This window comes from Callospermophilus lateralis, chromosome 13 (genome assembly GCF_048772815.1).
Source record: "Callospermophilus lateralis isolate mCalLat2 chromosome 13, mCalLat2.hap1, whole genome shotgun sequence".
Taxonomy (NCBI): Eukaryota; Metazoa; Chordata; class Mammalia; order Rodentia; family Sciuridae; genus Callospermophilus; species Callospermophilus lateralis.
In genome coordinates this window covers 46664164-46691961 of record NC_135317.1, presented here as the reverse complement: position 1 = coordinate 46691961, position 27798 = coordinate 46664164, and the positions used below count along the sequence as shown (strand labels likewise).

Sequence of the window (27798 nt, the reverse complement as noted above, 5' to 3'; positions counted from 1 at the left end):
GGCCCTTCCGCTCCTTTAACTATGGCGGTTCGCGGCGTGGGGCGCTTGACCTGCCTGTCCCTGTGTGCCCAAAGAAATGCTCGATGCCAGCGTCCTGCTTTTAGGCCTCTCAGTTGTCCAGGAACTGTAGCCGCAGACTTCAGGAGAGAAGAGCAGCCCTCTGGGAGCGCGGCGACAGGTAATGGCTCTGGGTCGTCGGTTCGCCATACATCCGTCCCACCGCGAGCCAAGAAAGGGAGGAGACTGGGCATCGCGGAGAACCCGTTGGCGTGTGGAAATGGCCGTGGATCCTTTGGCACAGCTAAGGCTGTGTCCCGCCCGCCTTTCATTTCACGTGGGAGACCTAAGGCCGCCGCCTTTGCTGAAGTTGCTTGTGTGACGTTTTGAGGGTCCGCTAATGTGTACAGTAATGAGATTGCCTAAGCCTCAGTGAAGCTCAGCTGGAGTACAGTTAGCCAGCCCATAATAATATGCCTCCTGTTAATCAAAATCCCTAAGATGTTGCCGAAGGCCGAATGTAGTGAAGGCTAGTGAATTACCAGGGCTTCTGGCTCCCAGAAATAGGGCTCTACTGATAAAATTTTCGGCTGTTTAGTTTTGGGCTGTTTTGAGCAAACTCTGTTTTGTAACACATTTTCATTCACTGTTGTGGGTGGGACGAGTGTTCTAAATTTGTATATGCTTCTTGTGTATTGAAAAGCCCATTCTTATTCAACCCATCTTGTGGCCCAAGAGCTTGTGTATGCTATTTATAATTCTTAAAACAATCTTGCTACAGATATATGCTTGTCTTCATTTTACAGATAATAGGAAGAGGCTTAAAGAACTAAATAGCTTTTGCATGACATACAACTTAGATCTTGAGTCAAGTTGCCAAAGAAGTATTTATTTTTACCATTTCTTGGAGCTAATAGAGATGAAGTTATTTCTAGCGACAGTTCAAAAGCATACTAAACAAGTAGAATATTGTTCTTTTATAAGTTATTGTCTTCATAAGACTCATGGACAGAGTGCAAATACTCATAACATCTCATTGAAATATTGATTGGATTCTATTTAGTAGAAGCTGTTCCGTAGAAAATTGTTCATTAGTCCTGCAAATTTGAGTAAGGATTTTTCCAAAAATGCTTCTGTAATTTAATATTTGTATAGTGCTTTAAGTTTGAAAGTATTTTCATGTGCTCTTTGAGATCTTCCATACCTGTGGACTAGGGTTACTACATTTTACAGTTGAGAAGACAGACTAGTTCAGCTGGCTTGATCAGTCCTTCCCCATTTACATATGGCACAGATTAAAGTAAAACCCACTTTTTATTTCAGGGCTTTCCTCTTCACTTAGTGGCAAGAGAATAAGAGTGTTATTCAGGACTCTTTTGAATGCAGGTGGCAAAACTTAACTCAAATTAACTCATTAATTCCCATGTTTCTAGATGTGGGACACCTGTAAAACTTTAAATTGAGAGCAAATATACCACCATGGTAGCTTTTGAAATAAAGGTTGTACTTTTTAGAGTTCTATTATTTTGAAAAATAGGTGCATATGTTTGAAATGTATATATGTATACATGTATATATGTTTATATGTAAGGGATGCCTAAGCTGTAGATTATGATTTCCAGCCTATTTTAATGCACCCGTGTCAACTTCATTGACATTTACAGAATTGAAAGCTTGGGACTTAATGGGTTAAGTAGAATAGAGAAGATATACCAACCCAGGTAATCCAGCTCCAGAAACACGTTTTTATTGCTTTAAGGTCTGTTTGATTAATGTAGTCCATGTGAGCCTCATCAGGTATTATTTGGTGGCCTTGTAATTTCAGATTCTTCTACATGGGGTTTTTATGGTGGGGATGATAATGGGCAACTCTGTTCACATTCCAAAAGAAAGAGTAAAGTAAACTTTTACCTGAATTTGACAAATTCCATGAAAGAACTTTCCATTGATGGTATGCCCACCCTTTGGACCAAAAGGAAGTTTCCAAAAATTGCCTGGTAATCTTGGCCTGGCTCATGGGGTGGGAGTAAATGTGATGGGTAGGATAATTGTATTGACACTTCTACAACTACACAGTGTGTGTGTGTGTGTGTGTGTGTGTGTGTTTTAAACAGGGGTGTGCTGATATCAGAACAGGTGGGGATGCATACCAAGCAGCCAAACAACAGCTAAATTCTATAAGAGGCTGTGCAGTATATTAGATGTTTGTTTTTATGAAACTTTTTTGTTGTTGTTAAATCTGTAATGATACCTACTATGCCTATCTAAAGGTTCTTAGGAGTTTCAGAAGAGAACATATATGTGACTGACTGGAAAACTGTCAAGTACTGCTCAAAGAGAAGATGTCATAGTGTATTTGAAGGCAATGCTTAGCTTTTAGGTTCTCATTAGTTTTGTTTTTTTGTGTGTGTTTTTTTTTTGTTGTTTTTTTCTTCTTTCCCAGGCTATAAATCGTCCCTTTATATATAGTAATTCTCTATTATAGTTTATAGTCTTTCTGCTACTACTTTCTGAGTGCTCCCTGGCTTATTAATATTCATATCCATTATATCTAGAATGGAATATATTTCCCATATGTGTCCTGTCCAGTAAATAGCAAAGGAATGCTATTATCCCTTGGATTAAAAGTCTTAAAGAACTACTGCTAGTTAATTTATATAGTGTATTTTGTTTTAATATGCTTTGAAAATGTCTGGTTAGTTATCATTAGGGTAAGAGGTTCTGAGGAGCATTTATACTTTTACATTATAAACTTTTGTACTTTTTGACTTTACTTTTATAGTAAGCAGGTGGGCATCTGTGTAGACTCAGTGAAATCAGAGGCAAGAATGTATACAAGTGGTAATTACAACTGAAAAACTATTAAGATGGACTAAGCAGAGCCTGTAGCATGAGAAGGAAATAGGGACCAGCAGGAAGGAGAACAATCAGTAGACTGAGATCAGATTGAACAAGAATAGAGATGTCTGTGTCCTAAACATGGAAAAAGATGTTCTTCTATATTATTAAATAAATGTTTATTTATTTAACTGCTGAGACCTGTAGTGTTAAATATATATTTAAATTGTAGTATTAAACAACACTACAATTACATTCCTTCATAGAAGCTGAGGTAAGGTAATACAGAGATGTAAGAGATTCTACCATGGATAGTCAGAAATCTTTACAGACCCGAGCAAAATTTGGAGGATGAATGGGAATTTGCCAGATATAAAATGAGAAGATGGGCATTTCAATAGAGGGAGAAGACAAAAGAGAGTCCATAGTATGTGACAGTATCATGTGTTTACACTGCTGTGTATGAAAAGTGCAAAGGGAAGAATAGTAGAAACTGACATTAAAGAGGGAAGATGGGACAAAGTGTGAGGAACTTTATAACTGTGCTGTGGAATTTGGACTTGATCTTAAAGGTAATGAAGAAACTGTTTAAGGATTTTAAACAGGCAAATTAAAGAATTAAGGCTTTTATAAAAATATATTTTTAGATGTTGATAGACCTTTATTTTATTCATTTATTTATATGCCGTGCTGAGGATCGAAACCAGTGCCTCACACGTGCTCGACAAGTGCTCTATCGCTGAGCCACAACCCCAGCCCAGAATTAAGGCTTTTTAAAAAACAATTTTATAAAGATTATGTTGGCAGCAGCATGGAGAATCACTTGAGAAGGACAAAGCTGGAATGACTGAGAATAAATTCGGAGTCAAGCAGTTGTGACAATACAGGACTGAAATAAGAGTTTAGCATTAAAGAATTGATACTGGAAATGGAGAGAAAGGCTTATATTCAAAAGGATGTATTTTCAGCGTCTAGTACACTAGGAATATGAAACACTTTGGTTTGATCGCATGTTAAAAATGATAAGCAGGTCAGGGACAAGAATTTTCTGATTTGCCATTAGAGATTTGCCCTTTAGCTAATACTCACGATTCAGCCAGCTTCTACTGTCAATAACCCATATTTATCTGTCTCGTCCATGAAGATGTCTTGGAGTTGCTGAAATTCAGTGATAGTGTAGGTGGAATATTTCCTTGATCCATCAGTTTTGTGGATGTTTGAAAGAAAATGAGGCTAAAAACTCCTTCTGATTTCCATGTAGCTAAAAGAAGCACTTAAGCTACTTAACTGGAAGTTAAATATCTTGGAGGCAAAATGAGTTGTTAAAAAAGAAAATTAGTGTTTGGATTTAATGTTTTCTTAGAACTTGAGTGATTTCTTTTTTCTTTATATATGTAGTTCATTTGTTGATCTTCCCTTTGTGGCCAGTAGATGATTAATATTTATTTCTTGACTATCACAGTTCTTGTCTTCATCCTCTGTTTGTAAAACTCCTTGTCTGTAGAAAGGTACTTAAATGGGGGGTGGGGAGAGAAAATGCCCCAAATCCTTAGTGAAATTATTATGAGCTCTTCTTGGGTAACAACTAGGTTTTAAATTCTTTAATTTCTCTCTAATATAGGTTGTATGATAGATAATAACTTAATTGTTAGAGACTGATCAAGACCCTTGACAAAGAAAAAAATCCTTAAAAACTTAATTCACTGTATTGAACTTATAAACTCATTGTCTCAATACATTAGGCTTATGATAATTTCTTGTGGGAATGCACCTATCATTGTATTAAGATGACTTTAATTCTTCAGGATAAATACTGAGGAGTGGGTCATATCATGGTTCTATGCCTAGTCTTTCAAAGTATGTTATAAATTTTACATGTAAGTATATATGTATGTCATGGAAATGTTTTTGTTTCATTCATAGGCTCTGAAGACAGGAGTCCGAAAAAGAGATTCACTGAGGTGCAAAAAGAAAGACGAGAACAGGCACAGAGAACTGTTTTAATTCATTGCCCAAATAAAATCAGTGAAAAAAAGTTTCTCAAGTATTTATCCCAACATGGATCTATTAATAATCATTTCTTCTATGAGAGCTTTGTACGTATTTGAAAAACAATCTAATTTAATGTTCATGCTTTTGAAAGGTAGATATTTTTTCTTGTTGACTTTTTGTAATATGGTAAAGTTAGATTTTCTTTTTATGTCCTACATCTTTCCTCATCTAAATTTTTTAATTAGGTTTTTCTTTTGACATGAGAATAAAAATTCATAACAGCAGTATTTTAGAATTATAAATAACATTTGAATAATCCACTTATTTGAATACTTTTGATAATCTAATATGCTAGATAAAGTGCAATGGGAGGGAATCTTTGTTTACCTTTTAATTTTCAATTTCAGCATTCTTTAAAGTTTCTCTTAACTGAAATCTTTGTTTTCTTAATCTATTTATAATGACCAAAACAAATGCTCATGTTAGAATCATATCATTTGTAGATTTTTAAAAAGTAGTTTTTATAGCATTATGATAATTATTTTAACGATACTATATTAAACATTTCATCCTGAAGTGCATTTTGTTTTTCTCCTTTTTTGTATTTTTGGTATAGGGTCTCTACGCTGTTGTAGAATTTTGCCAAAAGGAAAGTATACGTTCACTGCAGAATGGAACTCATACTCCAAGCATGGTCACAGAGGCTGCAATTCCATTCAGGTCGCGTTTCTTCAATTTAAAGCTAAAGAATCCATCAAACCAGACTTCTGAACAGCCATGTATACAGTCAAGTAATCAGTTGCCTCCTTCAAGCAAGAAGCTTTTTGAATTACTTTGTTATGCAGAAAGTGTAAGTTTATAGGTATACTTTAAAAATATTTTTATGACATTATTATAGAAATTCTTACAAAATATGCACACTGTAGTATTGTTTAATGGGTATAGAGCTTTGGTTTTACAAGAAGGAAAGGGTTGTGGAGATGGATGGTGGAATGGATGCATATGCACAACATGAAGAAGAGTTTTCTTCCATTTCTAGCTTTCTAGGAATTTCATCAAGGTTCAGCACATCAAGTAAATGTCAGGTTTTTCACACTTCAGATTATTTTTCTTGATAATTGGTATATGATCTTGAGATCATACAATTTTTCTCCTTATGTCTTTCACAGAATAAACCTAAACTTAAAGTATATTTTTAAAAAATGCATTAGTATTATTTTTTTGCCAATTTTTTACAGCTTTACTGTTAATAAATTGGATTATATAAAAAATTCAAACTACAGAATATGTTGAGTGAAGAGTGAAAGTAATCCTCCATTCCACACCCCATGCCCTCTTGTACTCCTCAGAGGTAATCAGTCTTCCAAAATTTTGGGCCTTTTTTGGATGATTCAAATTTTCTTTCTGTTTTCAACATAATGAACATTGTGGCCAGTGGATGATTAATATTTATTTATTGTCTATGGTAGTTCTTGTCTTTATTCTCTGTGTTTGTAAAACTAAACAACATGGGGGCTTGCAAAAAGTAGTTTTAATAATGAATGTAAATTGTACTTGGTATTATGTAAATTTTTAAAGTGCTTATTTCTAGTTTTGTCTCTTTTCTTTGTCCTAATATTGTTTTATTTTGATTTTTCTAGACTCTTGAACTTTTAGCTAGTTTTGTAGCCCTTAGAAAGAATCAATTCATGGTTTTATTTATCAAAATATTGCCATTTTTTGGTTTGATTTTCTAACTTTTGAATTCTGTACTTCTAATATATATATTTATTTTCACTTTTTTTGAGTTGAATGTTTAGTTCAGTTATTTTCAAATATTGTTTTTAAGTAAGGGAATTTGAAGTTATGATTTTTTTTCTTTTTTACTTTAAATACTAAAATGTAGCATACAATTTCAAAGTCTGATTATTTTAATACCAATCTTCTGGTGAATGTACAGGTTGTTTATAGATATGTAAGCCTTGGGTTTTTATGACTTGAGTTGTTGGTTGCTTCTGTTGTTTCTTGCTCTTTAACATTGGTTTCCTAGTTTTGTGATTGTTTTGACCTCGTCTGGAGCACTTTGCTTACTTTTTGTTTTCCTAAAACAGCTTTCTACTCATTTCTTGCAAAAAGTAGTTTTAATTTTAGTCAGCTTTTATTTTGCTAGTGTTTTCAGTGCTTTTTTAAAAAAGTGTATTTTTAACGTATGTCTCTAAAGCCATCTTTAGAAGTAAAATGACAATTATTTATATGACCTGTACATTTTCTATATTTTGTGGGTTTTGTTTTGGCCAGCTAGATAGATGATCAGTTAAACACTCTCCTGAAGGAATTGCAGCTAACAGAGGAAAATACCAGGCTCCGGTACCTCACCTGTTCTCTTATTGAGGACATAGCAGCTGCATATTTTCCAGACTGTACAGTCAGACCATTTGGCTCTTCAGTGAACACTTTCGGGAAATTGGGATGTGATTTGGACATGTTTTTGGATTTAGATGAAATTGGAAAACTCAGTACTCATAAGGTAATTGTATTTTTGTTTTTCATTACTATAATCATTTAAAGTTAGGAAATCAGAAAAGTGAAATCTTTGGACTTAATAAAATTTTAACTTTATTTTTAAATAGTAACATTGCGATTAAATAATGTGGTTTATTTGCTATTGATTCTTAGGAATTGTAAAGTCTTTGTATTCATTTTATATAGGGAATCACTTATTGTCACTATTCTATGCATAATTTGTTTTTAAAAAAAAGCATTCTTTTCAATGGTGCATCGTTTTTCCTTTAGGTAAGGTTGCTTATGTTACATTGTATGCATCTTAACTAATGTTTTTATCTGTGATCTTCCTATTGAAATATTTCTAAATCTCATTTTTGGCTAAGTTTTTCTTGATTGTTTTGATTTTTATTTTATTCAAACACTTTGTTGTTTAGTTTCAGCCTTTATTGTTTAGTTTGGGGTGCTTCTTATAAATAGTAGGATACTTAAGATTTTTTGAAAATATGTGCTTAAGAGTTTTTTAAGATATATGCTAATTCAATTTCATAATAGCTTTGCTATGGAAACATTTGCAATGAATTATAGTGTAGAAATTCATCCAGTTCTTAAAGCCTTACTTTGTACATTAGTGAACTCATCTGTTGCTTCTTGTTACTTTGTTATCTTTTTTGGCACTCCACTTTGTTGTTTAACTCTTTGTGTACTTGTTTCTATTCTTCCGCCTAAATTGTGAGGAGTCAGATAGAGTGTGTTAGACTTTTTGGTATGTCTACAGCACTGTGTATGCTTACCCTATGTGCAACAGTTACCAAACTGATTATTTGCTGATAAATAAATGAAGGTTATTTACTAAGTAGATTTTAGATTTATCCACTATCTCAATGCATGAGAGATGCGTACATGTGAAATGTGTCATTTAACAATCATTTTAGCATAAAATCCTAAGTTAAAATCTGGCTTTCATTTTACCTTCAGCCTTGCTTTTTCTAGTAGGTCTCTGGCTCCTAAAGGATTTATGTAATAGAAGTAAAAATTAATGGCTGTGTCCTTTTTTCTGTTGTATAGATGAGTGGTATGTGCAATGTGCCTCTTTATTAGATTATCTGCATTTAGGTAGTGTTAGAGGAATAGCAAATATTAGTAGGAATTGTCTGTTGAGTTAACTGTTCCTTTTTTTTTTTTTGTATGTTTTTATTTGTTTTAATTAGTTACACATTACAGTACAATGACCTTGACATATCATACATTTGAATCAGGTGGGATATAATTTCTCATTTTTCTGAGTATACCGGTTGCAGAATCATATTGGTCATGCAGTCACATATATACACACAGTAATAATAATGTCTGTTTCATTCTACTATCCTTCCTATACCCCCATCCCTTCCCATCCCCTCCCCTCCCATCACTTCTCTCTACCTAATCTAAGGTAACGCTATTCTCTCTCCCTTTTTTTACATGTGTTTTGTATAATGATGAGGGTCTCCTTCCACCATCCATGCGAGTTAACTGTTTCTAAAGAATTTTTCTCTCTCAAATAAGTAAAAAGTTGAAAAACTTCTTAATTGAAGAATAGTTTTTGAGAGTATTCTACTTTTGCTCATTATAGTTTTTTTTTTCATCATCTAAATCTTCTACAATTGCATTGTTTTATTTCTGTGCACCGTCAGTTTATTTAATTACCCCATATGGTTCTTGTCCTCTTGTTTTTTTATGTCAGATTAGGCTGATTTATGCTTTAGTAATAAATAACCCCCAAATCTCAGTGATTTAACCACATTGACTGTTAACCAAAGTGACAGCAAGAGGTTAACAGTCAATGTGGTAAGATATCACATTCCTGTGTTTTGCTTTGGCCAAAAAAATGTTAGCAAAGGCTTCATCTGTCACTTCTAGGCATAATTCATAATTAAGTTCATAATTCTCCAATTTTTTGTCTGTATTTCCGTTACTCAAATCTGTTTTTTCTAGTAGTATTTTCGCTTCTGTTACCTCAAAGATTTTCTTCTTTCATAATATTAATTTTGTAAAAGTCTAATTATCACTTTTCTTGGGAGTAAGTCTAACTCTTCCTATGCTTGAGCTTTTGAGGCCTACATTACTCCTCTATCATCAAGTATGATAGTCCACTTCCAATTAATATTCTTTTACCATCCTGAGATGATTTGACCCAGATTGGGTTTTTTCTTCTGGTCCTGTTTAATATTCATGGAAAATGTTTCTCTTTCTTTGTTTTCCTGTAAAGGCACCCCATACTTAATTTGCTGGTTGTTTTTGTTTGTCCTATTTTCTATTTAAATTTGTATGTGTTTGTATTTTAAAATAGAGTGGACTAGGGAAAAATATTAAAAATGTTAAACCAAAATAATTAAGCCAGAGTTTTGAAACTTTAATGTTTTTTAAGGAAAATGTGTTTTTATTCCCTTTAATAAAAAAGCATTCTAGTAAATAGGAATCTGTCTAGAGGGCAAAAATTAATAGAGAAATATAACATGTTTATAGGTGTTGTTTGTCTACATGTATATTTGTATGTTTATTTAATCTATTTTTTCTGATTATAGATTAGTAGATAACAAAAACATACACTGTGACTATCTCTGCTGATCTAGTCATCTCCAGGAATAACTACTGTGAATTGTACAATGTGTTTTATTACCGGATTTTTTTCTTTTGTATATATAAGTGCTTTTTGAAAAAACAATACTAACTCTTAAAATTTGTAGAGTATAATTTAATCTATAGATTGTAACTTGATTTTTTTCCTGTTAATAGTGTCTTGAAATTCAGTCTACTACTGCATCCATGTCAGTTACTGCATAGTATTCTTTTAAATGATTGTTATCTTAATTAACTTAACCAGTCCTCTGTTAGACAATTAGGGTGCTATCTTCTCTTCTAACCTTTATTGCCAGTTATTTTAGTTAATGTTCCTTGGTTGTACACAACAGAAAGAAGCTCAAGCTAGTTTAACTAAAACCCAGAGTCAATAGTGTGGATGAGTCTTAGGAATGTTCTGGAATAAGGAAGTATAAACTAAAAAGAACCCATGAAGTATCTGTTTCTCTTCATATATTTGCTTCATTTATCTCTTTCTTTAACCCCCTTCACTCTACCCTCTCACTTCTATTGATTTTCCTTTACTTTTTCATGCTTGTGGTATAGAATATGGGCCCCAAAGCTTCAGAGTTACATATTTCAACTACATGGTTATCTCTCAGTCTTAGTTTTAATTTCTAGTATAGATCTCTGGGTGAATGCATGGTATGCTCCTACAGTGCTTAGATAGATTAGCTCTCCATGATTTGTCTACTCAGCTGAGAAGAATTGGGTAGATTTCCGTGATAAACGTTGTTGCGGACTTAATCCCTTTAGGGAAGTGTGTTCTAGAAGAGGGGAAGCTTATTAAGGTAGTTAGAGTTACCAAAAGAATTTACCATATGAACAGTGCTTTAGAGAACGGAACATCTTTGTGAATTGACTCATTTATGAAACTGTTTATTTAAAATAATTTCCTATATACATTCAGCATTTCAATAGATACTGACAATTTCTATAAAAAGTATGTCTGAGTTTACACTGCCACCTATATTATATTAATTTCCCTATACCTACCAGTGCTGGAAGTCAGCTTTTGACAGATGGTTAAATGAAAAATTTCATTGCTTATCTTTTTTTGCCCATTAACAATGGCATCTTCCCCTCCTTCATTTGTATGAACTCTTCATGAATTACAACATCTACAATGCCACTGTTAACCTGCTTTGTGTGACGTGTATTACTGCTTTGTTTTGTGTTTTATCTAGTATTGAATGTATGCTTTACTTTAATATGTTATCAGTTTTTTATGTAATCGTATTACTTCTTTTGTATAATTTGGAATTTAGTGTCATACTTAGAGAATCCTTTGCTATTGTAATATTTCATATTTTCTGCTACTTTACTGATGCACCTTTACATTTTAGTTTTTGATCCATGTTGAATTCAATTTGGTTCTAAGACTAAGGATGTAGTCTATTTTTTAAAATGTCTTCTGGAGTCATCTGTAGAAGAGGGATTTTTCTCTACTACTTTATAGTTCATTTTATTCAACATCAAAAATTCCTATACATAATTGAGTCTATGTATATTATTTTCTTTTATACTCTTTTACTCTTGTAGGCTTATAATTTTAGCTATGAAAATGTAATGGCTAACTGGGAGAGGGCAAATATATGTTCACTGAATTTATAGAATAAGTAGTTGCATGTATAGTATTGCTTTAGAAGTTAACTAGAAAAGCCAATGATTTTTCAAGTATTTTATATTCTGGAGAAACAAAAGGCAACTAAGGATATTTTAAGCCAGCTTTTGGCAGTGATTGAATGAAGACTTTTATTTTGTAGATTTGGTTCCTTTTTGCCAGATATAATTTAGGGCAACCTTCTACAAGAAAAGTTTACAAATAACTTTGTAAACTTTTCTTACAAAAACCCCTTATTTACAGATTTTTTTTCTTATTTAGAACATAGGAAATTTTTTGGTGGAATTTCAAGTGAAAAATGTTCCTTCAGAAAGAATTGCAACTCAGAAGATCCTTTCTGTGATAGGAGAATGCCTTGACCACTTTGGCCCCAGTTGTGTGGGTGTACAAAAAATATTAAATGCTCGGTGTCCGCTTGTGAGATTCTCCCACCAGGCCTCTGGATTTCAGTGTGATTTGACTACTAACAATAGGTATGATCTCTTAAGTTATCATCTTAAATATGAACTTTGTAAGTTATTAGTTTAATTTTTTCATATACAGGAACAGTGACTTTGGATTCATTAGGACATACTTCAGAACTAATTTCTTAAAAATTCAAAGAGATTGAAAAGTAGGAAATCTTTTGTGTTATACCTATTGATTATTTGGCGTTCCTGAACAAAGTATTGCATCAAAATGTCAGCTTACCTAACATCATAGAAGAAGATCTATATTTCTTTGTTCTAACTGTATAGCCTGATGTTATAAAATGTACCTATTTATAGCATAAGTCTTCAAAAGTATACTTAGAAATAAAGTAGCACCTTGAGTTTGACCTTTGAATTGCCTCCAGTTTTGTGTACTAAATAAATATGGTTTATGCTATTGGGTCAAAAAGAGTTCTGTATAGCTTAAGACTTCTGCAGGATGTTTACTTAAAAAAAAATGAGATGGGAATGACAATTTTTTTATATAATGATTACTCTTCCTAAGTTGGAAATAGGGAAAACTTCTCAATTCAGGAGTTTATTTCTTAACTCTACTAGTCTCATTGGATGAGTTTGATTTGAATATACTGTCTATTACATGAATAATCATAACTGAAAATAGATGCAGAAAATTCAGTCTAGAGCAGTTTAGATTAAACTCAAGTGTTCACTAACAAAGCTAACTATAAGTATTTCTGAATTTCTTTCAAGTAGCCCACAGAATAAAGTCTTTTGGTTTCTTGCCACTTTTTCCCCCCACTATTCGAGAGTGAACCCAGGGTTGCTTTACCATTGAGCTACATCCCCAGTCCTGTTTTGTTTTGAAAAATTCCTAAATTGCTAAGGCTGACCTTGAACTTGTCATCTTCCTACCTCAGCTTTGTGAGTTGGTGGGGATTATAGGCATACATCACTGCATCCAGCTCTTGCCAAGTTTTAATCTAATAATTAAATGTCTGTTTTTTTGTCTTATAAATTTTTCTTTATAGAATGTAGAATGACATGTCTTTTTGTAAGTTTGTTGTAGGTTTTTAAGAATTAGTCATATTCTTTCTTCATGGTTTTATTTGCTTGCATTGTTTATACCAGATATTGTACACTATTGATATTTGTTTTTCAGCTTAATTTAGCTGTATTTACACATAGAAAACAATCACCATATATTTCTAATTTGCTATTTCTTCTATTTTAAATTCAGATGTAAATGCTGTAATGGTCATTTAGTGACAGTTTAAGTTGATACTCTTAAGTGATTTTGTGCCCTCTGTAGGTTCTTTGAGAAATTACAAGATACATTTTGATCAGTAGGAACTTAATTTTAAAATATTTCTGATTAATAATTCTTTAGATTTGTATTTTAAAATTTTGTCTAGGAAACTTACTGAAAATAGGGTTTGAGTTTGGTTTCTTTTTCTTTTTTTTTTTTTTTTTGGTACAAGGGTTTGAACCCAAGAGCACTTAACCACTGAGCCACATCTCCAGCCCTTTTTATTTTTTGAGACAGGGTCTCACTGAGTTGCTTAGGGCCTTGCTAAGTTTCTGAGGCTGGCCTTGAACTTGCAATCTGCCTTCCTCAGCCTCCAGAGTCACTGGGATTATAGGCATGTTCCATCACGCCCAGCTTTAGTTTGGTTTCTTAACAGGCATTTTACCTTCAGAGAGGTTTGATTTTTATAAACATTGGAATTTATTTGGGCTGTTTTAGAAATTATAAGAATTTTAAGATTAAATACTTACAGAATGTTTTTCTCTGTGTATGGGCTAATTTTTCTGCCAAAGGACTGAATAAACTAGGTGTGAGGTGTCTGTGTCTTTATTGATGGTTATAAAGTTATTTAAATAATGTTTAGGAACTTTGATTTTAAAATTCTGAGTTTTTTGAGTAGAAGACACATGAACACAAATTCACATAAATACAGTTATTTCATAACATAAAGGCACCATAAACATACATTGGAGAAAAAGATAGCCTTGTCAACAGATGTTACTGGGAAAACTGGAAATCCATATGTAGCAGAATGAAATTAAATTCCAGTTTCTCACCCTGCCCAAAACTCAACTCAAAGGAGATCAAGGACCCAGGCATTAGACAGAGACCCTGTGCCTACTAGAAAGAAGTAGGCCCAATTTCCATCATATTGTCTTAGGAATCGAATTCTTCAACAAGACTCCTGAAGCGCAAGAACTAAAATCAAGAATCAAGAAATGGGATGGTATTAAACTAAAAACCTTCTTCATAAGAAAGGAAACAATCAAGAGCATGAAGAGAGAGCCTACAGAATGGGAGAAAATCTTTGCAACTTGCACCTCAGATAGACCATTAATCTCCAGGATATATGAAGAACTCAAAAAAACTTAGCACCAAAAAAAACAAACAAACAAACAAATAATACCCCCCCCCCCAAAAAAAAGAAAAACCCAAATAACCCAATCAGTAAACAGGCTAAGGAACTCAACAACAAACACTTCACAGAAGAAGAAATATGAATGGTCAACAAATATGTGAAAAAATGTTTAACATCACTAGCAATTAGAGCAATGTAAATCAAAACTACACTGAATGAGATTCCATCTCACTTCAGTCAGAACAACAATTACCAAGAATACAAGTAACAATAAATGTTGGCAAGGATGTGGGGAAAAAGATACATTTATACATTGCTGGTGGAACTGCAAGTGGTGTAGTCACTCTGGAAAGCAGTAAGGAGACTCAGAAAATTTGAAATGGAACCACCATTTGACTCATCTATCCCACTCCTGACATGTACCAAAGGATTTAAAGTCAACATACTACAGTGATATGGCCACATTAATGTTCACAGCAGCTCACTTCACAATTTTAAGCTATGGAATCAACCTAGATGCCCTTTAATAGATGAATGGAAAAAGAAAATGTGGTATATATACACAATGGAATAGTAATATTACTCAGCCATAAAGAAGAATGAAATTAGGGTATTTGCTGTTAGATGGATGGAACTGGAGACTGTCATGCTAAGCGAGATAAGCCAGTCCCAGAAAACCAAAGGCTCTGATGTGTAGATGCTAACATACAATAAGAGGTGGGGTTGGGGAGAATAGAAGTTCATTGGATTAGACAAAGGGCAATGAAGAGATCGGAGTGGGGATAGGAATAGGAAAAACAGTGGAATGAATGGGATATAACTTTCCTATGTTCATATGTGAATACATGATAACTCTATACCATGTACAACCACAAGAATGGGAAGTTATACTCCATGTATGTATAATATGTCACAGTATATTCTACTGTCATGTGTATCTAAAAAAAGTAAAAAGAAAAACATTAAAAATCTGAGTTTTAAAATTTCATTGTGATTGTCAGTTTTTAAAAGGATGTTTTAATGGTAATAAGTGTATTTGATATTAGACCATTTACATTGAATTTTATGTTGCTGATACCTAATGCTTCTGATTATTTCATCATGGTGTTCTCAGTACATTCAGATGTATTAAGATATTTAGATAATTTCACATTTGTATGATTACTTGAAACTTGGATAGTAACTTTGGGGGGCTGAAAATTCTTTTTTTTTTCTTTTTGGAAGGATTGCCTTGAAAAGTTCTGAACTCCTTTATATCTATGGTGCCTTGGATTCAAGAGTAAGAGCCTTGGTGTTCAGTGTGCGATGTTGGGCTCGAGCACATTCCTTAACGACTAGTATTCCTGGTGCTTGGATTACAAATTTCTCTCTTACAGTGATGGTCATCTTTTTTCTTCAGCAAAGGTCACCCCCTATACTTCCAACACTAGATTCCCTAAAAACCCTAGCAGGTAAGACTTCAAGCAGTCTTCTGAATTTTGTCTTTTGACATTATGAATGAAGTTAAATTGCCATGCATTATTAAAGCCCTAAATATTTGGTTTTTAGTCGTATAATGTTATCTTTAAATCCAAAAATTACATTGTGGATCTGAAGGTTAAGTGCTTTTTTTATTCTTTTTAATGGCCACCAGGGGTCATGAGAAGATTTGATTTACAGAGCCAGGGCTTTTCCAAATTTTGAGAGTTCTGTTTTATTTGTGTCAATTGGCTAGGTTGTTTACAACAGTCATGGGACAAATCAGAGCCTCTCCCTTAGTTGACTGAGTTAAAAAAAAAAAAAAAAAAAAATTTCCAAATACAGCTTTTGTTTGGAGCACAGTTTCAGAGGTGGCTTTCTAAATATGAATTCTTTCCAGAATTATAGTAAAACATTGTAGTTCTAATTTCTGAAAGGAAGATAATTAAGGGATGTATATATTGGAAATATATTATACTCCTATCTTTTATCCATCCTACATATTGTTGCCATATAATTATTTTAAGTTCATCCTTGAATTTTCCCTGTCTACAGTAACATTAAAGGGGATTTTATTCTCTTTGTAATGAATCTTAAACTATTTAGTGTGGCACTTAAAACCTTTAGATATCTAGCTATAATACAGTTTTCCAGTCTCGTTTTTCCACTGTTTGTCTTCATGTGTTTCCACAATCCAACCAATGCTGGGATTAGTCTCATGACATTTTATCTTAGTGTTTTTATTCACACTTGTTTTTCTGCCTGGAACGTCTCCTCTCATAATAAACAGTTTATTCTGTGCTGCCTTCCCATATTATCCAAATTAGAAGTAATCCCTTCCTGTGAACACTTGTGTTAGTATAGTTTGAAATTGGGCTTTTAAGAAAGCTGTGATAAGTTAATGTAAAGTAGGAAGTTTTCAGAGGGGTAGGGTGATACTCATGTGTGTCACTTTTGAAGTTGAAATAAAGAGCAACATCCATGCCTGTGCTCATTTCATCCCTTGGTATCATCTATTCAGTTAGTGTTTGTTGATTATTAGGTGTCAGGTGTTATTTTTGGAGCAGTGGGAATATAGATGATGTTCTACTGAACAGGTAAGGTATACTCAAACAAAGTACTGGTAGAATCTTACTAATAAGCAACCTATAAGTAACCCTTCTTTTATTACTGCTGTGTGTGTGCACTGATTTTTAGTATAAATCATTGTGGGGAAAAATCATGAAATTTTTTGAGTTCAAAAACAGAAAAAGCTACAAAATGGAGGAATAACTGAGACAGGTTTATGTTAGGGGCCAAGTACTATGAGCATCCTAATTGTTCTCTTCCAGTATTACAAATATTTCCTACTCTACCTGAGTCAGTTCCTTGTTGTCCCTCCTTTTAGGACTTATAGTCTTTTCCCCTGTAGTTTGCATCCTACCATCTGTTCTTACCTACAAAGTAACTTTTCAAAAAGACCTATCTGATAGTGTTAGGTCTTTTGAAATCCCTCAAAAAAAATTTTAAAGTAGGGCTGTGATTATGGCTCAGTGGTAGAGCAAGCGCTTGCCTAGCATGTGTGAAGTACTGGGTTTCAATTTTCAGAACCACGTAAAAATAAATTAATAAAGGTCTGTCGACACTAAAAAAAAAAAAATTTTAATTTTTAAGCTTAAAATCTTAAAAATGTTTCCAATAACTATTTTGGAAGAAATGTGATTTGTGAACAAATTAAAAATTACATGTTGTTTTTATTTTAATCTATTGAAAAATAAGTTTTAAGAGAGGCTGGGGTTGTAGCACAGTGGTAGAGCACTTGCCTCATATGTGTGAGGCACTGGGTTCGATCCTCAGCACCACATAAAAATAAATAAAGGGATTGTGTCCATCTGTAGAAGTAACTAAAAAAAATGAAAAATAAATTGTCTTTATTTATTAATAGAGGACAGCATGAATCCTTGGAACACCTCCAGAACTTCTAGCACTGTTCTGAACTTAGGTTAACATAAAGCCCAAACTTTTCAGCATTGTATGTAGGCCCTTTGTGGTCTTCTCTTTTATCTCTTACATTGATTTCTGTGAGCACTCTAAACTTCTTGCTGATGTCAGTTCTTTCATGCTTTTTCAAATGTCTGCCTTTGTCTGTGATGGCCACATCCTTACCCTCTGTTTTACCTGGAGAGCTTCCACAAGATTAGCCATGGAAGAAAGCAGACAAACCCAGTGCAGTGTAGATCTGGTTTGTTAGGTCCTCCCTGGCTGTCCTTCTTGCCTTCGAGAAGTAGTGTGCTCTTTTGTTGCCTTCTAAGTGCTCCACACCTGTAGGGGAACAGCTGTTAGATTGTTGCTATTCTTTTATCTGCCCAACTCAACTGGGTAAAGCTTTTACTACAGCAGACTGACTGTCTTTGTTTGCCTTGGCATCTTTTGTTCTTGGCATACAATTGAGTCTATAGTACAAGTTTAGTAAATATCTTTCAAACTTAATTGGATGAACATTTTAATATTTGTATTCAATGTTTGTATTCAACAAGGTGGACTACAATGGGAACCTTTATATTTTAGTTACTCTTGAATTTTTCTGTTTCTTTGTGTTTCCTACTACTTTCCTCCATGTGTCTTATTTTCTTTTATCCTCCATCTTTTTTGGCTTTGCTACCTTTGTTAAATTTATTTCTGTGCATAGTGCTTATATCTAATGTTTTCCTCTTATAAACATTGGTTGGTAAGAGTTTTGTTAGTCTGGGTCCTCAGGGATGAATTAAGAGGTTGAGGAAGAAATGACTGGGCAGTGTTATTATCAGTATTGATGCAGAGACCCCAGCAGAGAGGAGAGCTTTAATTTATGACCCAGTAACAATTTCTTGAGGGCTAGCTTTATGCCATGCATTTGGCTAAAAAATTGTATTCAGCATTTCGTTCTGTCCTCCCAGCAAACTTATGAGACAGTATTACTATTTTCATTTTGTAGCTGAGGAAAATAAGACTGAGAAGTTTTCTAAATTTCTTAAGGTCACATAACTAGAGGGTAATTAATAGAGCTAGGATTAAAACCCACACTCTTTTCAGAACTTACACTTTTTAAACTGAAATATAAATACATGTTGAAGTGCATGTATACATACTAATTTTCACAAACGGAACACACCAGTAACCACCACCAGATTAGATAAAATGCTCCAGAAATTCCAGCTATGCTTCCTTTGAGACCCTACTCCGCCCCACCCTTCCTAACAGCACATATTTTTAACTGTTTATAGATAGCATCATATGGTATGTATTCTTTTTGTGTCTTCATCCTGCTTAACATTAGTTTTGGGAGATGCATCCATATTTTTAGTGTATTTGTGAACTATTAGTTCTCCTTGGTATATAGTATTTTATTATATGGATGTGCCAAAAATGTTTTAATTCTATTTTTGGTGGGTAGCTGAGTAATTTGTAGTTTGAAACTATAACAAATATCCATTGATAGGAACTTTCCGGCACATATCTTTTGGTAAACATTAGAATAAGAGTGGTATTTAAACATTTTACACAGCCTATCTAATTAGCATAAACTAGATACAGCAGTCAGCCAATAAGGAATCTCCATACTTAATGGCTCGCTTTTGTTACTTCACAAATTATTCCCTCTGGCATTTTGTCAGGCGCCATCCAGACTTGTTTACAGATTCTAACAGGCATTCATTTCTGTCAGGTATATACTAGGAGTAGAATTCCTGAATATTAGAATTTGGGTATATTCAGCTTAGTGGATATTACCAAATAATATTCCAAAGTATAAACTCCCATGCATATTATATATAAGTTCTAGCTTTTCTTTGTCTTTGCAGACATCTGATACTATACATAAGTTGGCTTTTCTTAGTGCTTGTGTAATGGCATCATGGTGTGCTTTTAATTTCCTTTTCTCCATTGACTAATGAAGTTGAGCATCTTCTCATGTCTCTTTTTAGCCATTTGAGTACTTCATAAGAAGCTTCTGTAAGCCTTTGCCCATCTTTTTTTGGGATATTTGTATTATTAGTTTGTGGGAACTCTTTATATATTCTGGTAATGAGTTCTTTGTGTGTGTGTGTGTGTGTATAAAATGCTCAAATATATGCACACTGGTATTGACTTCACTCTTACTAGGGTTAACAATCTAATAATGAAAATAACATTTTAAAAATGTTTCATTTTTTTGTTGAAGTTACAGACACATAGTTAAAGAGTAAACTAATTTTACAAATTTCGTAACAGTAACTTACCCTCTGAACCTTTTCTTTCTACTTCTTTTATCTTGCTCCATGGGTGGCTAACTACTTTTAATTCTTTTAACTAATTTATTTCAGACATTAAACTTTTTATTTCTAAATCAAATGCTTGGATTCCTTTCCTTTTTTTTTTTTTAGATTTAGATACCCAAGACTTCCCTTTATGGAAGAGGAAGAATTAACTCTTTTGCTCCTGTAACTCCCACTGTGTACATATCCTTTCTATCCCTCAAATAGCAAAATTTTGCTATTTACTTATTATATTACATTATTATGAGTATATAAATGCTGTTCATATCTAATCATGGTATAAAGTAAAATAAATTTTCCTGCCCAACTTTTTATATTGTTTGGAGCTAATGGTTTTCTTAGTTTTGTTTTCCTGATTTGCTACATATTAACATTAACTCAATCTTAGACTTGTTACCAATTGTCTATCTTTTCTCAGAAATGTTCAGAAGTATCATATGATCTATTCATGCATGTTGTGGTCTGTGGTCTTTGTCTAGACTCTTTTTAAAAAATAGTTTTCCCCCTTTATTTTGTGTAGCCTCACATTGGAGTCTTTCCTTAGATGTCTGCTAAGCCTAAGCTTCTGTCCTCCACAGTTAGCATTGTTAATAAATAGGGCAGAACCACATGTTGGCCTCTCTCATTTAATGATTGCTGACTCATGGCATCCTGGAAGGTTTAGACTTATTAGTAATTATAATAGAACTTGAATATAGCTCTTTATATAATTTTTAGCTATTCTAGTTACAGTAAATTTTCATTATAAAACAGAACATGGCACGGGTTTTTTTTTTTTTTATAAGAGGTGTTAAGCCTTTATATGAACTTGATGTCTACTATATCCTTTATTCATGTTCTCATCAACCTCTGCTTATTTATTAGAAGTGCTTGTGCACACACACATCAGATAGAGCACTAATCTCCAGGATATAAAGAACTCAAAAAACTTCACACCAAAAAAACAACCCAATCAATAAATGGGCTAAGGAGCTGAACAGCCAAGTCTCAGAAGATAAACAGTAGATCATCAAATATATGAAAAAAATGTTCAACATCTCTACTAATTAGAGAAATGCAAATCAAAACTACTCTTAAGATTTCGTCTCACACCAGTCAGAATGGCAGCTATAAAGAATACAAGCAACAATAAGTGTTGACGAAGATATGGGGGGAAAGGCACACTCATACATTGCTGGTGGGACTGCAGCATGGTGCAACCACTCTGGAAAGCAGTATGGAGAGTCCTTGGAAAACTTGGAATGGAACCACCATTTGATCCAGCCATCCCACTCCTCAATCTATAGCCTAAAGACTTAAAAACAGCATACTACAGTGATGCAGCTGCTTCATTGTTTATAGCAGCATAATTCGCAATTGCTAAACTCTGGAAGCAACCTAGATGCCCTTCAATAGATGAATGGATAAAGAAAATGTGGTGTATATACACAAAGGAATATTACTCAACATTAAAAGAGAAAATTATGGCATTTGTAGGTAAATGGATGGAGTTGGAGAATATCATGCCAAGCAAAATAAGACAGTCTCAAAAAAAAAAAAAAAACCAGGGCCAAATGTTTTCTCTGATAAGTGGATGCTAATCCATACGGGAAGTGGGGCATGAGATGAATGGAGGAACTTTGGATGGGGGAAAGGAGGGGGGGGAGCAAAGCGGTAGGAAAGATGGTGGAATGAGACGGACATCATTATCCCAGGTTACATGTATGATTGCATGAATGTGTGACTCTACTTTATGCACAACCAGAGAAGTAAAAAACATTTGCTCCATTTGTGTATAATGAATTGAGCTTTCTACTGTCATGTATAACTTATTAGAACCAGAAAAAAAAAAAAAGTGTATCTGACACAATGTTGCTTCTTGCTCCTTTGACCAGACAAATGAACATAAATGGTTATACAGCCCATAAATATATTTACTGTAACCCTTAGTAATCTATTAATATCAGTTATTGCCAGTAGTGATTTCTGCAACAAATTATGAATTATTGTAGTATCATGTGGCTTCCTGAAAAATGTGGCTAAGTTTATCAATCTATATGTGTCTCTGAGAATATTACTCAGTGACTTATTTTTAGTATGTATTGTGCTGAAAAAGTGATTACTGTATGAATCTATGAAAAGCTAAAGATTTCCAAAGAAATCAAGGGATTTAATAAGTACATATATTTCACTTTTCTTATGGTTTTTAAGTTCATGTAATGTAATGGGAGGTGTCATTATATTTCTGCGTTAAATAAGTTATGTCTGTGTTTACTGTTCTCACAACTGAGTATTCGTATTTTCTTAGGAATATTTGCCATTGTTTCAAACAACATTTTTAAGAAGAAAATCTATGGCACAGGATTAAACAGTAATGGGATGTCATCTTTGAATAGAGCAAGAATGGAGTTTCTAAGGCATTACTATCCAACAGAACTTAATATCGTTTAAAATTTTCTTCTTTTTAGTTATACATGACAGTAGAATGTATTTGTAGTTGTACATGATGTGGAGTTACACTGGTTGTGTATTCACACATGAGCATAGGAAAGTTATGGCCGATTCACTCTACTGTCTTTCCCATTTCCAATCCCCCTCACTTTTTCCATTCCCCCCTGTTCCCTATCCCAATCCACTGAACCCCCACTCCTCCTTCCCCCTGATTAATTGTTAGTTAGCATCAGCATATCAGAGAGAATATTCAGCCTTTGGTTTTTTGGGATTGGTTTATTTCACTTAGCATGATAGTCTCCACTTTTCATCCATTTACTGGTAAATGCCAAAATTTCATTCTTCTTTATGGCTGAGTAATATTACTATTCCATTGTGTATATATACCACAATCTATTAAAGGGCATCTAGGTTGATTCCAGAGCTTAGAATTGTGAATTGAGCTGCTGTGAACATTGGTCACTGTGGTATGTTGACTTTAAGTCCTTTGGGTGTATTCGAAGGAGTGGGATAGATGGGTGAATTGGTGGTTCCATTCCAAGTTTTTCTGAGTCTCCTTACTGCTTTCCAGAGTGACTGCCCCACTTTGCAGTTCCCCCAGCAAAGTATGAATGTAGCTTTTTCCCCACATCCTTGCCATCATTTATTGTTACTTGTATTCTTGGTAATTGCTGTTCTGACTGGAGTGAGATGGAATCTCAGTGTAGTTTAAATTGACATTGCTCTAATTGCTAGTAATGTTGAACATTTTTTTACATATTTGTTGACCAGTCATTTCTTCTGTGAAGTGTCTGTTGAGTTTCTTAGCCCGTTTATTAATTAGGTTATTTATTTATTTATTTATTTTTGGTGTTAAGTTTTTTGAGTTCTTCATATATCCTGGAGATTAATGGTCTATCTGAGGTGCAGGTTGCAGAGGTTTTCTCCCATTCTGTAGGCTCTCTCCTCATGTTTCTTTTGCTGTGAAGAAGTTTTTTAGTTTAATACCATCCCATTTATTGCTTCTTGATTTGACTTCTTGTACTTTTAGGAGTCTTGTTGAAGAATTTAGTTTCTAAACCAACATGATGGAAATTTGGGCCTACTTTTTTTTCTAGTAGGCACTGGGTCTCTTCTAATGCCTTGGTCCTTGATCACTTTGTGTTGAGATTTATGCAGGGTGAGAGAAGGTCTAATTTCATTTTCCAACAGAACCTTCTATGGTGGTGATAATGTTCGGTATCTGTGCTGTATGATAGTTTTACCCCTAGCCACCTAGACCTGTTAGGCACTGGAAAGATGGTTAATGTGGCTGAAGAACTGAAATTTTAATAGCTGTAGGAAGCTAATGGCTGTTGGATTGGACTTACATATGTTGTTTGGGTGTTAGTTACAGTAAAAAAAAATAAAAATTAAAAAAAAATAAGGTGAAGCAGTCAACAAAGCTGCTTGTTAGATTTGAGTGCCTTAGAGGTTTTGAAAAAATAAAGATGGCCTTATCTTGAATCAGAGAATTTTTTTTTTTCAAATTTCAGTATTATCTGTTGAAATCCTTTCAGTGACAAGCAACACTCTATAGTCTTAGTTTTTAATGGTTGTACATTTCTGGAATGTTAGTAAAGCTTCAATGGGAGAAATAGTCCTAAAAAGAGAAGCACCTGCTGAAAGATCATCAATATATGTCAGTGGTGCTGTGTCACAAAAAATACAAATTGTAGATCACTTGAAATAATTAAACATGTACCCAGGTCTCCTAAAAGTAGAAGAATATGTAAGATTCACTATTAAAATTAGTATGAGTCTAGAATAAAGTTTGAGAAGTCATCAGTAACAGAAATTGACAGAAAAAGAGGAGACAGAAGTTTGAAGGAATCTTGTTTGTCTTTCTAATTTCTTTTTGGTATAAATATAGGCATTCAAAATCAAATATCAGTAATCATTCAGATGCCTGTTGTATGCTGTACACACCTTTGTTGTGGGCTAGACAGAGAAGGAAGAGGGACAGTAATGAATAGTAGAGTGGCTCTTTAGTCCCAGGTTAGGAGTGAACACAGAGAAGCTCCAATGGAGGATGAAGCTGAAAGAATGGAGGAGCAATACCTTAGAATTATGAAATGTGTTGAGATAGGAGGTAGCCATTGATTAGACTTTTGAATAATGTGAGCTTGCTCTAAAAACTGCTCTTTTTTATATATGTTATAGAGTAGAAGGTGGATTAGAGTGTATAAGGGATTTCATCATGGCTATATATCATAATTAGGAAATGATTACCTCTAGATAATACTAGTAGAACAGTTGAATGCCTAAAATTAGTATGTCATTGAATTTGTTTTACTGAATTTACTGAATTTTAGCCACTCTGAAGTACTGCCTGGGCAAAGTGGTGCATGCATATAATTCTATAATCTCAGCATCTTGGGAGGCTGAGACAGGAGGATTGCAAATTTGAGGCCAGCCTCAGCAAGTTAGCAAGATACTAAGCAACTTAGATCATGTCTTAAAATTAGTAAGTTAAAAGGGCTGGGGATGTAGCTTAGTGGTAAAACACCTATGGATTCAATCCCCAGTCCCACTCCCCTCAAAAAAAAAAAGAAAAGAAAAAAATGTAATGTTAATTTTACTGTAGTATAATCTCAAATCTTTTTAAATCAAGTTTTAAATTTTATTAACTATAAACATATATAACTCTAATAATAGGACATACACACATATATTTATAAAACTTTGATTTTTTAATCAGTTATTTTCTGAGGTAGGAAATATCTTTGAAGTATAATATGAAATATTTTAACTTCTATTTAAGATGCAGAAGATAAATGTATAATAGAAGGCAACAACTGTACATTTATTCGTGACTTGAATAAAATTAAACCTTCAGAAAACACAGAAACATTAGGTAAGTGCTTTATTTCTTTTTGGGTTCAACTTTCTTATTTTTATTTCTTTTGGGGTTCAACTTTCTTATTTTTATTACTTTATTTCTTTTTGGGTTCAACTTTATTTCTTTTGGGGTTCAACTTTCTTATTACTTTATTTTCTTGCAGAATTACTACTGAAGGAATTTTTTGAATATTTTGGAAATTTCGCTTTCAATAAGAATTCCATAAATATTCGACAGGTAAATGTTTTAGTATTTGATTATAAGTTATCTGGTGTTCTGCTGTAGTGATATTTTAAATTTAGTTTTCAGAGTATTCTAACATTATAATGTTAAAGTAATAGTAGTAAGGAGATTGATATCCATAGGAGTTGTCTAAGTTGCCTAAGCTTGTTCATCTAGTTAATTGGAAGAGCAAAAGGCAACTCTGCCTCCATCACAGTGCTGTGGCACCTCTGACATCATTTAGTGTTAATACTATATTCTTTAAAATGTGGAATTATATCCTGAAAAGTTTTCTGGAAAAGGTAATTTTACATACAGTTAAACTAGATTTGGGTTTCCATGCAGCAAATTTAATATGAAGTCCCAAGTTTTGATTTGAGCCCTTAGGAATGAATTTATTTAGTGTATATGAATTTATGATTGTGGTTCTTCTAATGATAGACTTTATTCTAAGAAAGAAAATTGCAGCAGAAACCTAGGCAAAATATGTTTACAATTAGGGAATGCTTGTGAAAGCTCTGGGCTTATTCTGTTTAGATCTGGCTTCATAAAGCAAAAACATACATATTCTTTTTTTGTCTTTTTTTTTTTTCGCTCTCCTGTTTGGGAGACTTTGTTAAAGTAAAAGTGTGAGGAAGGGAACGGGAAGGGACACTGAAAGCTCTGGAATGTGATCTAGAAGCAAAAGGTCACCAAACATAGGTTCTTTTTCTTTTTTTTAATTGAGGTTCAGAGATGGCAGGCAGGCATGACACCCACTGAGCAGTGGTGTGAGAGAAGTTAGGGAATAGATAGGTGCTGCCAAGTCTGGAGAATCCAAATCTTTGGTTTTTGAATATTTATGTAATATCTGTGGTATCATTTGAAGGAGGAAAAAATAGATAGGCTCACTACTGTTTATGTGATTCATGGTTTATATTTTTCTGAGGTAAGGTCTTAAGTGCAAGAACCTTACTACTGGATGTTTACGAATGTAATAGAATGAATATACCTTTGTTCCTCTCTTTCTTTTTCATTTCATACTTGGAAAACTAATTTCTACATTTGAAGATTCTAATTTTGTATTTTTCTGTGGCCACTGAAATAGGTTTTTACCAAGATACATGTATCTTCATCTTATTTTCTATCATTTCTCTTCCTTTCATGTTATTTCAGATAGTTACATTATTTTAAATATATTTCTATTTTTAAACTAGTGCAGTTACCTGACATTGGAGCAGTGACATCATCATCCATAGATCATGAATCTAATTATTTTTCTCTAAAGATACTCATAAAACTAAAATGGGAAAGATAACAGAAGTATACACATTGACATTCATATCACATGTATACCTACCTAACTCTCTTAGGGAAGGATTTATTTTTTACCCTGTGAAGTTAATGGTAATATTTTATGTATTTTTGTCATTAAAACCCTTCATATACTTATACATGTTTTTCTCCTGTATCATAATCTATAGGGAAGGGAACAAAACAAACCCGATTCTTCTCCTCTGCACATTCAGAACCCTTTTGAAACTTCTCTCAACATTAGCAAAAATGTAAGTCAAAGTCAGCTACAAAAATTTGTAGATTTGGCCAGAGAAAGTGCCTGGATTCTACAAGAGGAAGATAAAGATCGACCTTCTCCATCAAGTAACCAGCCCTGGGGGCTGGCAGCCCTACTGCTGTCATCCGTCACAAATAGTAAGTCTCTTGCCAAGAAGAAAAACAAAAGGCCTGCGAGTGAAAGAATTAGAAGCTTGTTAGACTCCATAAAAAGTAACAGTACAGAAAACGACACAACCGGCAATGGGAAAAGAACAATTAGTACTCATACGTAATGGCTGCTGCTTTGCGTTAAGAACTGATTTTATCATACATAATGGTCTATGGACTACCGAGAAGAACAGATGTGACAGTTGACAGATCTCATCTTTTGTCATTCCTTTGCACAGCCTTTATCACTTGCCCCCTTAACTTTGTGGGATGTTTTCTGCCTGACCAAAGCTGACACTAAGGTGGCATTTTATTACAACGTCAACTACAAGGAATGGACAAAAGAAGGTTGGAATGTACTTGACTAAATAAACTATACAAATTAAATAGTAAAGATGAGTTTTAGAATCTAACCCTTTAAAAGGACTTCTAGTTATATATGTATGGCAATGAATACAATAAAGCTTCAGAATTTGGGAGTGCTCTTTAA

At 33.7% G+C, this 27798-nt stretch overlaps 1 protein-coding gene across 1 annotated transcript; it reads left to right on the top strand.

The window, feature by feature from the left end:
* On the top strand, window positions 1-27798 carry Mtpap (mitochondrial poly(A) polymerase). Its single transcript, XM_076873014.1, has 9 exons — window positions 1-178; window positions 4759-4931; window positions 5444-5677; window positions 7109-7333; window positions 11813-12024; window positions 15591-15817; window positions 25308-25400; window positions 25549-25622; window positions 27071-27798. The coding sequence occupies exons 1-9, from the start codon at window positions 22-24 to the stop codon at window positions 27431-27433; spliced, it is 1758 nt and encodes a 585-aa protein (XP_076729129.1). The 5' UTR covers window positions 1-21; the 3' UTR covers window positions 27434-27798.

Coding starts and splice junctions, on each gene's coding strand:
- Mtpap (XM_076873014.1), top strand. CDS start 22: ATGGCGGTTCGCGGCGTGGGGCGCTTGACCTGCCTGTCCCTGTGTGCC. Junction 5,678..7,108: donor TACTTTGTTATGCAGAAAGT/GTAAGTTTATAG, acceptor TTGGCCAGCTAG/ATAGATGATCAGTTAAACAC. Junction 25,401..25,548: donor AGAAAACACAGAAACATTAG/GTAAGTGCTTTA, acceptor ATTTTCTTGCAG/AATTACTACTGAAGGAATTT.